At 42.4% G+C, this 15,138-nt stretch overlaps 1 protein-coding gene across 2 annotated transcripts in view; it reads right to left on the bottom strand.

Moving 5' to 3' along the window:
• The window catches only part of LOC109891609 (calcium/calmodulin-dependent protein kinase type 1-like), a 44,864-nt gene extending 29,734 nt beyond the window's left edge, over positions 1-15,130 (bottom strand). The window contains exons 1-4 of one of the 2 annotated variants that reach the window (XM_031825443.1): positions 14,852-15,130; positions 13,421-13,522; positions 13,202-13,232; positions 11,946-12,075 (exon numbers count right to left, since the gene is read on the bottom strand). In XM_031825443.1, coding sequence (XP_031681303.1) covers positions 11,946-12,037 — 92 coding nt within the window. In that variant the 5' untranslated portion in view covers positions 12,038-12,075; positions 13,202-13,232; positions 13,421-13,522; positions 14,852-15,130. Of the gene's footprint in view, positions 1-11,945; positions 12,400-13,201; positions 13,233-13,420; positions 13,523-14,851 lie in introns of those variants that run through there. The other variant, XM_031825444.1, reaches the window with a different exon arrangement.
• Between the last annotated feature and the right edge of the window lie 8 nt (positions 15,131-15,138).

Raw genomic sequence — 15,138 nt, 5'->3', positions numbered from 1 at the left:
TTCGGCCATCAGATTTGCCACCAATGCTCCTTATAGGACTCATCAATGCACTCTATACTCCTCTGTAAACTGGTCATCTCTGTATACCTGTCACAAGACCCACTGGTTGATGCTTATTTATAAAACACTCTTAGGCCTCACTCGCCCCTATCTGAGATACCTACTGCAGCAGTCATCCTCCACATACAACACCTGTTCTGCCAGTCACATTCTGTTAAAGGTCCGCAAAGCACAAACATCCCTGGGTCGCCCCTCTTTTCAGTTCGCTGCAGCTAGCGACTGGAACGAGCTGCAACAAACACTCAAACTGGACCGTTTTATCTCCATCTCTTCAAAGACTCAATCATGGACACTCTTACTGACAGTTGTGTCTGCTTCGCATGATGTATTGTTGTCTCTACCTTCTTGCCCTTTGTGCTGTTGTCTGTGCCCAATAATGTTTGTACCATGTTCTGTGCTGCTGCCGTGTTGTGCTGCTACCATGTTGTTGTCATGTTGTGTTGCTAACATGCTGTGTTTTCATGTGTTGCTGCCATGCAATGTTGTTGTCTTATGTCTCTCTTTATGTAGTGCTATGGTGTCTCGTCATAATGTGTGTTTTGTCCTATATTTTTAATCCCAGCCCCCGTCCCCGCAGGAGGCCTTTTGCCTTCTGTTAGGTCGTAATTGTAAATAAGAATTTGTTCTTAACTGACTTGCCTAGCTAAATAAAGGTTAAATAAATAAATAAAATAAAAATTGATGTTTGCTGAGGTTGGCAAATATGCTGAGGTTCTGAGCTGTCTATCAGGAGTAGAGCCTGGGAGGGTTAGAGCCTGGGAGGGAAAGGATTTAGAGGAAGGGGGGGATCCCTCCCTTGGCCACAGCCATCCATCAGTTTATCGATTCCACATGATTCAGGTGCTTCCCTCCAGAGCCCAGACCACCTCGCAACCCTGCCTCACCCATCCTCAATCCAACATCTCCTCTACATATCTCCCTGATGCTCTCCCAGTCATCTCTCTCTCTTTTCGTCTTCCATAGAGAACATTTTCCTACGCCAAAACATGATATACTTTCTTTTTTGCCTATGTGTGTGTGTGTGTGTGTTCATACATTTGTATTAGTGTTCACGTGTGGGCACATGATCCCTGCCCTCCAAACCGTTTCAACCTAACTCCTCAAATCCATTTCTCCCACCTGGACGGTTTTGAACATTATAATGCAACAACACAAACATCACCACCCACTAGCACCAGACCATTCAGTGTCTAACGATGCTATTGTGTTTCCTACAGCTACTGTTCCAAGAACAGACATGCTGTATCACTGCTCCTGTGGACCTGACGTTTCTCATGTTAACTCACCAGCTAGCATAGCAATCGGTGTTTTCAGAGAGTGATGATTAGTTCATCATGCATATTAGAGCGATTTTGTCCCAACTCCCAAACATACGTCAGTATCCCTTATGACTTACCGTGCTGCTGTGGAATGACATTATCTTCTACTGTCATTTCTTTATTACTTTAATGCAAGAGTAATTTTCATGGGGGGATGGAGCTAAACAGAGGAGTAGTCTGACAGCTTGCATCTCTCACCCCCCTCCTTCCACCTATCTTACCTCCTCCCACTCGCCTCCCCCCTCCCCCTTCCTCTCCTCTCCACCCTTCATTTACAGCCTTCAGAAAGAAGATAAACACTCCGGCTGACAACCAGTCCCATCCTTTAGACAATCCCAATTAGGAGAGCTTGAGTCAACAGGAGAGGGGATCTTACTGTGCCTTACTACACATGTAGTTGCAGTGCAAACAGTTAAGACATGTATGGATCTTTGTTTCCATTAGGCATTGACAACTGATTGACTAAAAGTAAAACAAACAGAGAAAAATGTGTTGCTTGGCGATGGTCTTGTAGCCCATTCCAGCCTTGTGTAGGTCTACAATCTTGTCCCTGACATGGTCTACAAGTGTAGGTCTCTCCCTTGGAGAGCTCTTTGGTCTTGGCCACGGTGGAGAGTTTGGAATCTGATTGATTGATTGCTTCTGTGGACAGGTGTATTTTATACAGGTAACAGACTGAGATTAGGAGCACTCCCTTTAAGAGTGTGCTCCTAATCTCAGCTCGTTTCCTGTATAAAAGACACCTGGGAGCCAGAAATCTGTTTGACTGAGAAGGGGTCAAATACTTATTTCCCTCATTAAAATGCAAATCAGTTTATAACATTTTTGACATGAGTTTTTCTGGATATTTGTTGTTATTCCCTCTCTCACATTTCAAATAAACCTACCATTAAAATTATAGACTGATAATTTCTTTGTCAGTGGGCAAACGTACAAAATCAGCAAGGGATCAAATACTTTTTTCCCCTCACTGTAGGTGGGGGTGAAGTGACTATGCATAGATAATAAACGAGTAGCAGCAGTGTACAAAAGGGAGGGGGGCAGTCCATGTAAATTGTCCGGTAGCGATTTTATTAATTGTTCAGCAGTCTTATGGCTTGGGGGAAGCTGCTGAGGAGCCTTTTGGTCCTAGACTTGGTGCTCCGGTACCGCTTGCCACACGGTAGCAGAGAAAACAGTCTTTAACTTGGGTGACTTGAGTCTCTGACCATTTTATGGGCTTTCCTCAGACACCGCCTATTGTATAGGAAGCTTGGCCTCAGTGATGTACTGGGCCATTTGCACTACCCTCTGTATCGCCTTACGGTCAGATGCCGAGCAGTTGCCATACCAGGCGGTGATGCAACCAGTCAGGATGCTCTCGAGGGTACAGCTGTAGAACCTTTTGAGGATCTGGGGACCCATGCCAAATCTTTTCAGTGTCCTGAGGGGGAAAAGGTTTTGACGTGCCCTCTTTGCTACTGTCTTGGTATGTTTGGACCATGATAGTTTGTTGGTGATGTGGACACCAAGGAACTTGAAACTCTTGACCCGCTCCACTACAGCCCGGTCGATGTTAATAGGGGCCTGTTCGACCTGCCTTTTCCTGTAGTCCACGATCAGCTCCTTTGTATTGCTCACATTGAGAGAGAGGTGGTTGTCCTAGCACCACACTGCCAGTTCTCTGACCTCCTCCCTATAGGCTGTCTCATCGTTGTCTGTGATCAGACCTACCACTGTTGTGTCATCAGCAAACGTAATGATGGTGTTGGAGTCATGTTTGGCCACACAGTCATGGGTGAACAGGGAGTACAGGAGGGGACTAAGCACGCACCCCTGAGGGGCCCCAGTGTTAAGGATCAGCGTGGCAGACATGTTATTGCATACTCTTACCACCTGAGAGCGGCCCATCAGGAAGTCCAGGATCCAGTTGCAGAGGGAGGTGTTTAGTCTCAGAGTCCTTAGCTTAGTGATGAGCTTCGTGGGCACTATGGTGTTGAACGCTGAGCGGTAGTCAATGAACAGCATTCTCACATAGGTGTTCCTTTTGTCCAGGTGAGAAAGGGCAGTGTGGAGTGCGATTGAGATGGCGTCATCTGTGGATCTGTTACGGCGGTATGCAAATTAGAGTGGGTTTAGGGTGTCCGGGAGAAAGCTGATGATGTGAGCCATGACCAGTCTTTCAAAGCACTTCATGGCTACCGATGTGAGTGCCACGGGGCGGTAATAATTTAGGCAGGTTACTTTCGCTTCCTTGGTCACAGGGAATATGGTGGTCTGCTTGAAACATGTAGGTATTACAGACTCAGTCAGGGAGAGGTTGGTCTGAGCATGTTTTGAGTACACGTCCTGGTAATCCATCTGGCCCAGCGGCTTTGTGAATGTTGACCTGCTTCAAGGTTCTGTTCATATCGGCTACCGAGAATGTTATCACACTGTCATCCAGAACAGCTGGTGCTCTCGTGCATGCTTCAGTGTTGCTTGCCTCGAAGCAAGCATAAAAAGGCATTTAGCTCATCTGGTAGGCTAGCGTCGCTGGGCAGCTCGCATCTGGGTTTCCCTTTGTAATCCGTAATAGTTTTCAAACCCTGCCACATCTGACGAGCATCAGAGCCGGTGTAGTAGGATTCAATCTTATTCCTGTATTGACGCTTTGCTTGTTTGATGGTTCGTCTGAGGGCATAGCGAGATTTCTTATGGGTCCATATTAGTCTCCCGCTCCTTAGAAGCAGCAGCTCTAGCCTTTAGCTCAATGCGGATGTTGCCTGTAATCCATGGCTTCTGGTTGGGATATGTACGTACAGTCACTGTGGGGACGACGTAGAATGTAGAATCCGTGTCATCTGACCACTTCCGTATTGAGCGAGTCACTGGTACCTCCCGCTTTTGTTTTGGCTTGTAAGCAGGAATCAGGAGGATAGAATTATGGTCAGATTTGCCAAATGGAGGGTGGGGGAGTTTTGTATACATCTCTGTGTGTGGAGTAAAGGTGGGCTAGGATTTTCTGATTTAAGTTTGCCTCCATTAAAGTCCCTGGCCACTAGGAGCGCCGCTTCTGGGTGAGCATTTTCTTCTTTGCTTATGGCCTTATAGAGTTGATTGAGAGCGGTCTTAGTGCTAGCTTCGTTCTGTGGTGGTAAATAGACGGCTATGAATAATATAGATGAGAACTCTCTTGGTAGATAGTGTGGTATACAGCTTATCATAAGGTACTCTACCTCAGGTGAGCATACCTCAAGACTTATTTAATATTAGACATCGCGCACCAGCTGTTATTGACAAATAGACACACACACCCCTCGCCTTACCAGAGGTAGCGTCTCTGTTCTGCCGGTGCATAGAGAATCCCGCTAGCTCTATATTGTCCGTATTGTTGTTCAGCAACGTCTCAGTGAAACATAAGATGTTACAGTATTTGATGTTCCGTTGGTAGGATAATCTTAATCGTGCATCATCAATGTTATTTTCCAATGATTGCGCGTTAGCAAGAAGAACGGATGGCAGTGGGAGTTTACTCGCTTCACTACCTACAGATTCTCAGAAGGCTGCCTGATCTGTGGCCCCTTTTCCTGCGTCTTTTCTTCATGCAAAAGGCATGGATCTGGGCCTGTTCCGTTAAAAGCGTGATATCCTTCTCGACGGACTCATTAAAGAAAAAGGTTTCTTCCAGTCCGCGGTGAGTTCTTCCAGTCTTCCAGCTGTTCTCATGTCCAGAAGATATTTTCGGTCATAAGAGATGGTAGCAGCAACATTATTTATACAATAAGTTAAAAAATAAGTTACACAAAACGCAAAAAAAACGAACAAAAATAGCACATTTGATCGGGAGAATGTAAAACATTGGCCATGTTCTTTGGCGCCATCTACAGTGCCTTGCGAAAGTATTCGGCACCCTTGAACTTTGCGACCTTTTGCCACATTTCAGGCTTCAAACATAAAGATATAAAACTGTATTTTTTGTGAAGAATCAACAACAAGTGGGACACAATCATGAAGTGGAACGACATTTATTGGATATTTCAAACTTTTTTAACAAATCAAAAACTGAAAAATTGGGCATGCAAAATTATTCAGCCCCTTTACTTTCAGTGCAGCAAACTCTCTCCAGAAGTTCAGTGAGGATCTCTGAATGATCCAATGTTGACCTAAATGACTAATGATGATAAATACAATCCACCTGTGTGTAATCAAGTCTCCGTATAAATTCACCTGCACTGTGATAGTCTCAGAGGTCCGTTAAAAGCGCAGAGAGCATCATGAAGAACAAGGAACACACCAGGCAGGTCCGAGATACTGTTGTGAAGAAGTTTAAAGCCAGATTTGGATACAAAAAGATTTCCCAAGCTTTAAACATCCCAAGGAGCACTGTGCAAGCGATAATATTGAAATGGAAGGAGTATCAGACCACTGCAAATCTACCAAGACCTGGCCGTCCCTCTAAACTTTCAGCTCATACAAGGAGAAGACTGATCAGAGATGCAGCCAAGAGGCCCATGACCACTCTGGATGAACTGCAGAGATCTACAGCTGAGGTGGGAGACTCTGTCCATAGGACAACAATCAGTCGTATATTGCACAAATCTGGCCTTTATGGAAGAGTGGCAAGAAGAAAGCCATTTCTTAAAGATATCCATAAAAAGTGTTGTTTAAAGTTTGCCACAAGCCACCTGGGAGACACACCAAACATGTGGAAGAAGGTGCTCTGGTCAGATGAAACCAAAATGAACTTTTTGGCAACAATGCAAAACGTTATGTTTGGCGTAAAAGCAACACAGCTCATCACCCTGAACACACCATCCCCACTGTCAAACATGGTGGTGGCAGCATCATGGTTTGGGCCTGCTTTTCTTCAGCAGGGACAGGGAAGATGGTTAAAATTGATAGGAAGATGGATGGAGCCAAATACAGGACCATTCTGGAAGAAAACCTGATGGAGTCTGCAAAAGACCTGAGACTGGGACCTCTTCCAACAAGACAATGATCCAAAACATAAAGCAAAATCTACAATGGAATGGTTCAAAAATAAACATATCCAGGTGTTAGAATGGCCAAGTCAAAGTCCAGACCTGAATCCAATCGAGAATCTGTGGGAAGAACTGAAAACTGCTGTTCACAAATGCTCTCCATCCAACCTCACTGAGCTCGAGCTGTTTTGCAAGGAGGAATGGGAAAACATTTCAGTCTCTCCATGTGAAAAACTGATAGAGACATACCCCAAGCGACTTACAGCTGTAATCGCAGCAAAAGGTGGCACTACAAAGTATTAACTTAAGGGGGCTGAATAATTTTGCACGCCCAATTTTTCAGTTTTTGATTTGTTAAAAAAGTTTGAAATATCCAATAAATGTTGTTCCACTTCATGATTGTGTCCCACTTGTTGTTGATTCTTCACAAAAAAAATACAGTTTTATATCTTTATGTTTGAAGCCTGAAATGTGGCAAAAGGTCGCAAAGTTCAAGGGGGCCGAATACTTTCGCAAGGCACTGTACTTCCACGCCTAGCCTACAGAACAGTGTTTGGTTTGAAGAGAAACAGTAGTCTACTATGGAACATACTGACCCTATTCTTCCTAATGCTTAGTACTAGACCTGGCTATAAACACACAGGGTCAATTACAACCAGCACTGGCCAGCGTATTAAAATGAGGTAAACTCTCGTTAAACCATCAATACAACATAATATCACCGGCACAGCTGATTTCAATTGCAACCATCGTCGGGCACTGAATTGCTGCTCTCTAAAGCTCACTAAGTGTTCCTGGTCACTGTCAACATCTTTGAAGACATTCTGGTGGGTATTATCATCGGGGTAAATGAAACCTCCTTTTTTTTAGCAGACAGTGTAGATTTAAAGTGCAACTGAACCGAAAAACCAACTTCTCTGGTTAAAATGGGCCTATGTGGCATCGATATGAGTTAGAAACATTTATCCTAGTATAAAAATAATAAAATGATAATAATATAAGGATAATGTTGGTCATAAAATCAGTTTAGTTCAAAACTGAGATTAGCAAGATGACTAGAAACAATTGTTTGTCACGGAATAAAGGGTAGGCCAGTTTTACTTTTTTTTTATTTTTTTTTATATCCTGCCCATATGCCCACAGCTGGCAGCACCCAAGTAATCATCAATTCAGTGCGCAGCTACACACTAAGCACAATATTCTTGCCAAAGTAGGTAATCGACTCCTTAATTAATTGACACTCTCCTCGACCACTTATCGGTTACCGGGCCACGGAGTAGAGACAAATGTACAGGGGACAATATTTAAACATTTCAATAGCTCCAAATTTCAATTACTTAAAAAGCTTGTATAAATGAATATGAAATGTATATTGTCCATTTACATAGTGTAATTTATTGACGGTTCCTAACTAGCCCCTCAGACAGGTAATCCAAAGTGAAACCAACTTTGCCACTGTCGCACACCTGCTTGCTGAAGCTAATTGCTGAACGAAGTTGGCTCGCTTGATTACGAATAGCCCTGAATGAATTGTGAATAATGACAGTAAGAAAGTTACAGACGCACAAATATCATAGCCCCAAGACATGCCTCTCATCATTAACATGGCGGGACTATGTACAACAAGTCATTGTATTATTTAAATCTAAAGTGCTGGAGTACAGAACTAAAACAACAGCAAAATTGTCACTTTTCCACCATTCCAGATACTTTTGGAGCTCACTGTAAATGATAACATCTGGATCCATAAAACAAATGATATTTGGAGGTCATTGTTCCATCAAACCCACAAGTCCACAAGGATAGAACGGGACTGGACCGGACACAGGACAGGACAAGAACCGACAGAACAGTTCATCCTAAAGCCGCCACTGAGTAAACACATGAGGAATGTCAAGATTTAACCAGAAGAACTTAATACAACATTTCCAAATAAATCTATTAACCCCCTACCCTGCATTCCTAGATAAAGCTGTATTCAGTAATCTATCTGGGAGCGTAAGCAGCTTTCCGTCAACACATACAGTGGGATTATACTCTGCTCTCTGCCATGTCTCACTGTGAACCATGACAACAGGGAGGGAAGATTGCTATGAGGTTTTCATAGGAAGAATGCGATGCTATCCTCCTGGCTCCTGCTTATATAAGACTTTTATAATATCTTAATATTCTGTCAGACGCCACACCACTGTATTGAGTTCTGTATCCAATGTTACTGAAAGAAATAGATAACAATGAACAACTCTGGAAGGTTGAAATATGCGGACGAAGATCATTGCTCATGTTATTTTGTCACTGTTTAGCATTGATGCAGTGTGATGTTCTACTTCTCTCACATTGATGTGACATTGGGGTAAATATGGTGTGATACTGTAACTGTAGATCACAGACTTTACTCTTACTCCTCTTGGCTACGCCAGTTCTAGTCTCACAGTACAGGACATCACAGCGAATTGCTGGAGTCCAGGCTACACCAGGTCTGATATTCTGTAAGGGACCACCTCATTATCCAACCAACAGTGGTTGCATCCCAAATGGCACCCTATTCCCTATACAGTGTACTACTTTTGACCAGAGGACAAAGCCACTATCATGTCACACTGTTTGAGCTGCATGCAGTAGAGACATTTATCTCCATCTCCAACCATTCCTGTCCCAGGGAAACACCTGTTATTAACATGCGAGTCCTGACAGAGGTGAGCATCCACACACAGCACCATATCTCTGTTAACACCAGTGCATGTATGTTAGGTCATTGCATGGTGCTTTAGTGGGGGGGAGCGGAAAGGTGGAGACTCAATCCCTGACCATCTGGAGTCAATGCTGTCCTCCTGTTGCTTTGTGTCATGCCGTCAGACTTGATCTAGTCTGCCCCTCCAGATACAAACCATCAGTCATAATGCCAAGGGCTGTGTTCAGCTTTCTGCTTGGAAATTGATTTTCTGGTCCATAGGCTTGTGTGAACTGACCAAAACATAATGTGATGATCATAGGCTTCATGCGTGCTTCAAGGTTTGGACCATTACAATGTAAACTGAAAAATATGTGCTAACTTACGAACAAAACAATGAAATACGAGTGTTGCTCTGTAGTCTGATCACAAACACATGGACAGAAAGGGAAATGAGGCTGCATCATACAGTGGCCGTTTCCGAATACCCATACTGCGTCCTAAATAGTAGGCCGTTTGAGTGTGCGAAAAAATGACCTTTAATAGTATGCAACATTTTGAAAATGTTGTATACTTTAAATGCCTGGATGTCATACTCATTTGGGCTTTGACAACAGCTGATCAACGAGACACGTGATGCACTACCAAAAATCAACAAATAGTGGTAATCATGTCACGTTCTAATTATGCAAAAATAGAATGTTTTATAGTATGTGATTTTTTTTTTTTTAAAGGCTACATAAAAAAGGCTATATAATAGCAAAGCTTCTGTGGTGGTGTTCAAATGTAGGCCAAGTAGTTTTTGTTCTCCTTAAAATGATCACAAGTATTGCTTCGTTGGCTACAGCTTTAAAGGGACTCAGTGTCACCGGTGTAGACTGTCTGCGTTGTGTTTTGATCGGCTTACATATGACCAAAGATTCAGGGTTGGTGTTGATCTTTTATTCTCTGATAAAGAAACAAACAACATCCACAAATGGAATGTTGTGCTGCCCTTATGCACCAACTCCTCTCTTCCACATAGGTACAGTAGAGGTGAGAGGGGCAGAGGATGTTTATGAGGGGGAATGCAGAAGGAGAACGTGCAACGTTAAAAAGGGCATTTACAACAACAAAAGGAATGTACACTAATATCAGGCATGGAAACTATTCAGATTTTGTGTATTTATACAACATGAAATTCAACACTTGTTACATTGGGATGTGGCTGCGTCCAGCGGTTCTGAATTTGTGATGCACCCGACTGTCCACATTTTTCTGTGCAATAGACTTTCGATTTGAACATTTAAAAAGTGTGTGTACTAGGCTATTTGATTTCATTTATATACAGTATCAGTCAAAAGTTTGGACACACACACACCATTTTTTAAACTATTTTCTACATTGTAGAAAAATAGCGAAGACATCAAAACTATGATTTAACAAATATGGAATCATGTGGTAACCAAAAAAGTGTTAAACAAACATTAGATTTATTATTCTTCAAAGTTGCCTTGATGACAGTTTTCCACACTCAAATGACCTATTTCTGTCTTCAGTCGTTTATAAATAGGATAGATGGGCTATGTGGTCTACAAGGGTATAGGTTGATTGTGATAGACTGCCTATAACCAGCCAATAACTCCATTCCTATTCTATTCCGAGTTTAGAGAAATGAATCATTTTCTAAATGGGCTATTATCAGGCTGGTTAATGCAATGCATGTCTGTTGAATTTGGAAAAATCTACTCGCACTCAACCCCGCCCCACCTACTCAGCCAGACTGGAGCTGCTACTGTGTTGCGGCCGTGTCATACTGCACACTTTTTACTAAACTGTACGTGCTAAATAGTATTGATGAGTACACAGCATGCAGTTTAAGTATGTAGTACCAGACAAGACCAGACCAGACCAGACAAGACCAGTGAAAGTAATGCAGCAGTCAGACCTCTTGCCTTTAGCAGGAGAGACGAGTCAGGCATCCTTATAATGACTATTTCCAAGGGGGATCTGCCAACATAGCCTCATATTACCCACTATGTGCATTGCATTCTACCCCAAGCAGAGGCATGCTAAACTACACACCCACACACTTTGGGAGAGCAAACAAGGACATTTTTAAGTACACATTCTAAATTTACTCAAAGACATAATGGAGTTCTCATAGAGATCATATCATTCGTAATGAATGATATGATCTCTATGGTTCTGCTCCTCAGAACATCCAAGTAAAAGCATAATGTATCCATGGCATCTTGTCACGAACGTCGTCTTGGAAATGACCGAACCAAGGTGCAGCGTGATGAGCGTACATTTTCTCTTTATTTAATTAAAATGTCACCAACAAAACAAGAAACAACAAAACGACCGTGAAGCTTACTAGGGCTATAGTGCCACTAACAAAGATAAAAGGAAAAAAGGCTGCCTAAGATTCCCAATCAGAGACAACGATTGAGCCATACCCGGCCAAAACATAGAAACAAACATAGAATGCCCACCCCAAATCACACCCTGACCTAACCAAATAGAGAAATAAAACGGCTCTAAGGTCAGGGCGTGACGTCTTGCAACAGAAAAAGGCCAAAGATGTTACATTTTGGACCAATTATCATATCCAAATGTGTGTTATTTCCTCAATGATATCCAGGTCACGGTCACCCTTGCAAAAGAAAATTCTATCCTCAAGGGTGTTTCCTGGTTAAATAAAATGTCTTCTCATCCTGTTTTTCTTTGTCTTCTTTTATTTTCCCTCTTTGTTCCTCTCACACGCTGCTGTTACTGTGCCATTTGGCCTGGCTGCTCTATGCTCTGCTCTCACTGAGACACTAGAAATAAATACAATAATGTCCAAGAGCACTAATCTCTCTGTTACGCTAAACGTGATATACTTCTTCTTGCACATCTCTCTCCCAGCAATACATTGAGACTTACTGTATTTAGCTATTACTGTAACAGTGGTGTCAGAACACTTACGTTCCCAGAACTTCTTTGAAGTCATAGTTTTCTTTGATGTCCGACGTCTTCTTTTTCCATCCATTCCCGTCCTCTAGATCTCCAAGGGGCATCCTAACCTATTCTGTCAATCCAATCGGCCACGGGAGAACTGTGGAGGGATGAAGTGGTGGACAGTCAGGCAGAAAGTTTAGCATCCACATTTATTAGCAGGCAGACCCTGCTCACTGGAAAACACACACACACACACACACTTCATACTTTAAAATCGAGAAGAGAAGAGCAGCCAAGCATGCTAATGATGACACAGACAATCATCTAGTCATTCAATACCAAATTATGATAGGCTTTGAAAGATGTGGTATTTACATGGATGAGACATGGAGGGTCTTAACTGAGCATGGGCTGCATCCCAAATGGCTTCCTATTCCCTATATAGTGGACTCATTTTGACCAGAGCCCCATTGGCCCCATGGTGTGTGTAACGGATGTGAAACGGCTAGCTTAGTTAGCAGTGTGCGCTAAATAGCGTTTCAATCGGTGACGTCACTTGCTCTGAGACCTTGAAGTAGTAGTTCCCCTTGCTCTGCAAGGGCCGCGGCTTTTGTGGAGCGATGGGTAACGATGCTTCGAGGGTGACTGTTGTTGATGTGTGCAGAGGGTCCCTGGTTCGCGCCCAGGTCGGGGCGAGGGGACGGTTTAAAGTTATACTGTTACATGTGCCTAATGCAAAATCAGATGTATAGATCAACATGGGAGATTTAAAGCAATTTCCAATGCCATCTCTTTAGTATTTTAATTCATTACAACTCACAGAGGTCATTTCAATCGATAAATAACCAGAGAAAAGAGTGATCACCACTCAAGGTTGTATTTACCACAAGGCTAAGAGAAGGCAGGCAGGCAGGCAGGCAGGCAGGCAGGCAGGCAGGCAGGCAGAGGTGTAATGGGTTCGCACTCAAAAATAAAGCTTACTTCATTATTCAACCTTTTAAATGTTTTACTACATCAGGGGTAGTGTACACAGACGTTTCGGCTCTACAGCCAGAGCTGGACAGGTTCCGAAATTAAATTAAATGAATTTCTTAACTACATTAACTCTAGAATACAATTAATTTCCTTCACTATGGAAAATACCATTAACTCTATACATTTCTTAGATGTACTTGTTACAAAGAGACCATTTCTAAGTACTACAGTTTACAGAAAACCTACAGATAAAAATACTATATTGATAGCTGATATTTATCCCCCTCTCCCCCTAAAAAGAGGTTTACCAGTAAGACAACTTCATAGACTGCGTCGCATCTGTAATACAGAAGAAGAATATGACAATCAAATTCTCTCTCTCTCCTTGAGCGTTTTCACTTGAGAGGATACCCCGATACCTGGCATGATAAAGCTCAAAAACAAATTAAAATCTTGAACAGGAGCTAGTTACTTAATAAATCCTAACAAAAACAGAATAAACAGTTTTCTGTAAACTATATACTTACTTTCAATGATAGCTGTTATGGCATCAAGTCTATTGTCATAAATATTGGCACATCATCAAATTCCTCTTTAAATTCTGCTTTCCAGAGTCCACCTTTATTAACCTATAAACAATCAAGAAATCAATCAAACATTTTGGTTAAATTAGATCAGAGAGAGAAAAGAGGCCTTCATAAAAGGATGCTTCCCCTGTAGATCGTGTACCTCTTGTAGCACCATAAGGACATGTAACTTTGTATGCCCTCAGACTTCTAGAACCTATGAGCTTGTGTGGCCTACCACTTCACGGCTTAGCCGTTGTTGCTCCTAGACATTTACAGTTCACAATAACAGCACTTACAGTTGACCGGGGCAGCTCTAGCAGGGTAGAACTTTGACAAACTGACTATTTGGAAAGATGGCATCCTATGACGGTGCCACAGCGAAAGTCACTGAGCTCTTCAGTAAGGCCATTCTGCTGCCAATGTTTCTCTATGGAGATTGTATGGCTGTGTGCTTGATTTTATACACCTGTCAGCAATTGGTGTGGCTGAAATAGCCAAATTCACTCATTTGAATGTGTCCACATACTTTTGTATTTCTAGTGTACTTGTTTACGAACAGAGAAAGGGAGATTTAGCTGGACCCTGACATATGTTGTACAACCGCAACCTCTCCAACAAGTGTATTTAAAACCAACCTGTCAAGAACTGATCATGGCAATTAGTACCCTGTTGGCCAAGTCCCAGTGTATTGCACAGTGCACCCATAGTCACAAGGAAATGTATAATTAGTATAATTATAATTAGTAAGTAGTAAGGACAGCCAGAGTCCGAATGGGCTATAGCAGAATATCACCAATTGCTTGGGAAAGATGCAACATCTTGTTCCATAGCCTCATAGTTCTTCTAGCTGTATTCAAATTCCAACAGGCTATGACAACACTTGAAATATAAAATAGAAAGATTCAGAAAAAAAATCGTTATCATTAATTTAGTGAGAAACATTCTGGTCTTTCTTGGCACGATTAGGCCGTCAACGAAAACGGTACTATAGCAGACGGGTTGACCAGTGAAATTATGAATCAGAACTGACAAAAAAATTTAATCTACACTATTATCATACATACATATTTTAATATATCCAAGTACAAGTACAGCGCACATCAATAGGCGATTGTTGAAATGAAAATGAAAGGAGTGTGTGGGTGCGCTGTGCATAGGCCTAAGCATGTTCTCGACGTTCAAGGGTAAAGTCTAACAAGCATATAAGAGCATCTTGGATATGAATTGTCGGCTACGGTATAAGAAGACAGTTTATGCAAAATCGAAGATGCTCTGGTTGGATAGGATTAGGAAGGCTATAGAATAGTCTACGGCGATAATATACCCGAGGCCAAAAAACTGAAAGGTGGTTACATTTTCTTATGCATCCAAATACAATTAAAATCTTACCTGAATGCACGGAGCTCAAGAATCCCTTCTCCCTCTCAAAGGGCGGTTTCAGGTTTGGCTCTCTGAGCGCATCGCTAGACCAGTTCAGGCTACTCGCCTAACGCCAAGAAGGGTACTCGCTTCAGAGCTCAGGAAATGAAACAGTCCTAAATCATTGAATAAAAAGTAGCCCACTATCTGGACCTACCTTAAATTAACTATATCGCCTGACATGGATTTTATTGCCTAAAGCTAACATACCGCATTAGACTTCATGATGATGTTATTATAAGCTATTTGGGCTGGCT

Source organism: Oncorhynchus kisutch, linkage group LG5 (genome assembly GCF_002021735.2).
Source record: "Oncorhynchus kisutch isolate 150728-3 linkage group LG5, Okis_V2, whole genome shotgun sequence".
Taxonomy (NCBI): Eukaryota; Metazoa; Chordata; class Actinopteri; order Salmoniformes; family Salmonidae; genus Oncorhynchus; species Oncorhynchus kisutch.
This window is presented reverse-complemented; position numbering and strand designations above follow the sequence as displayed.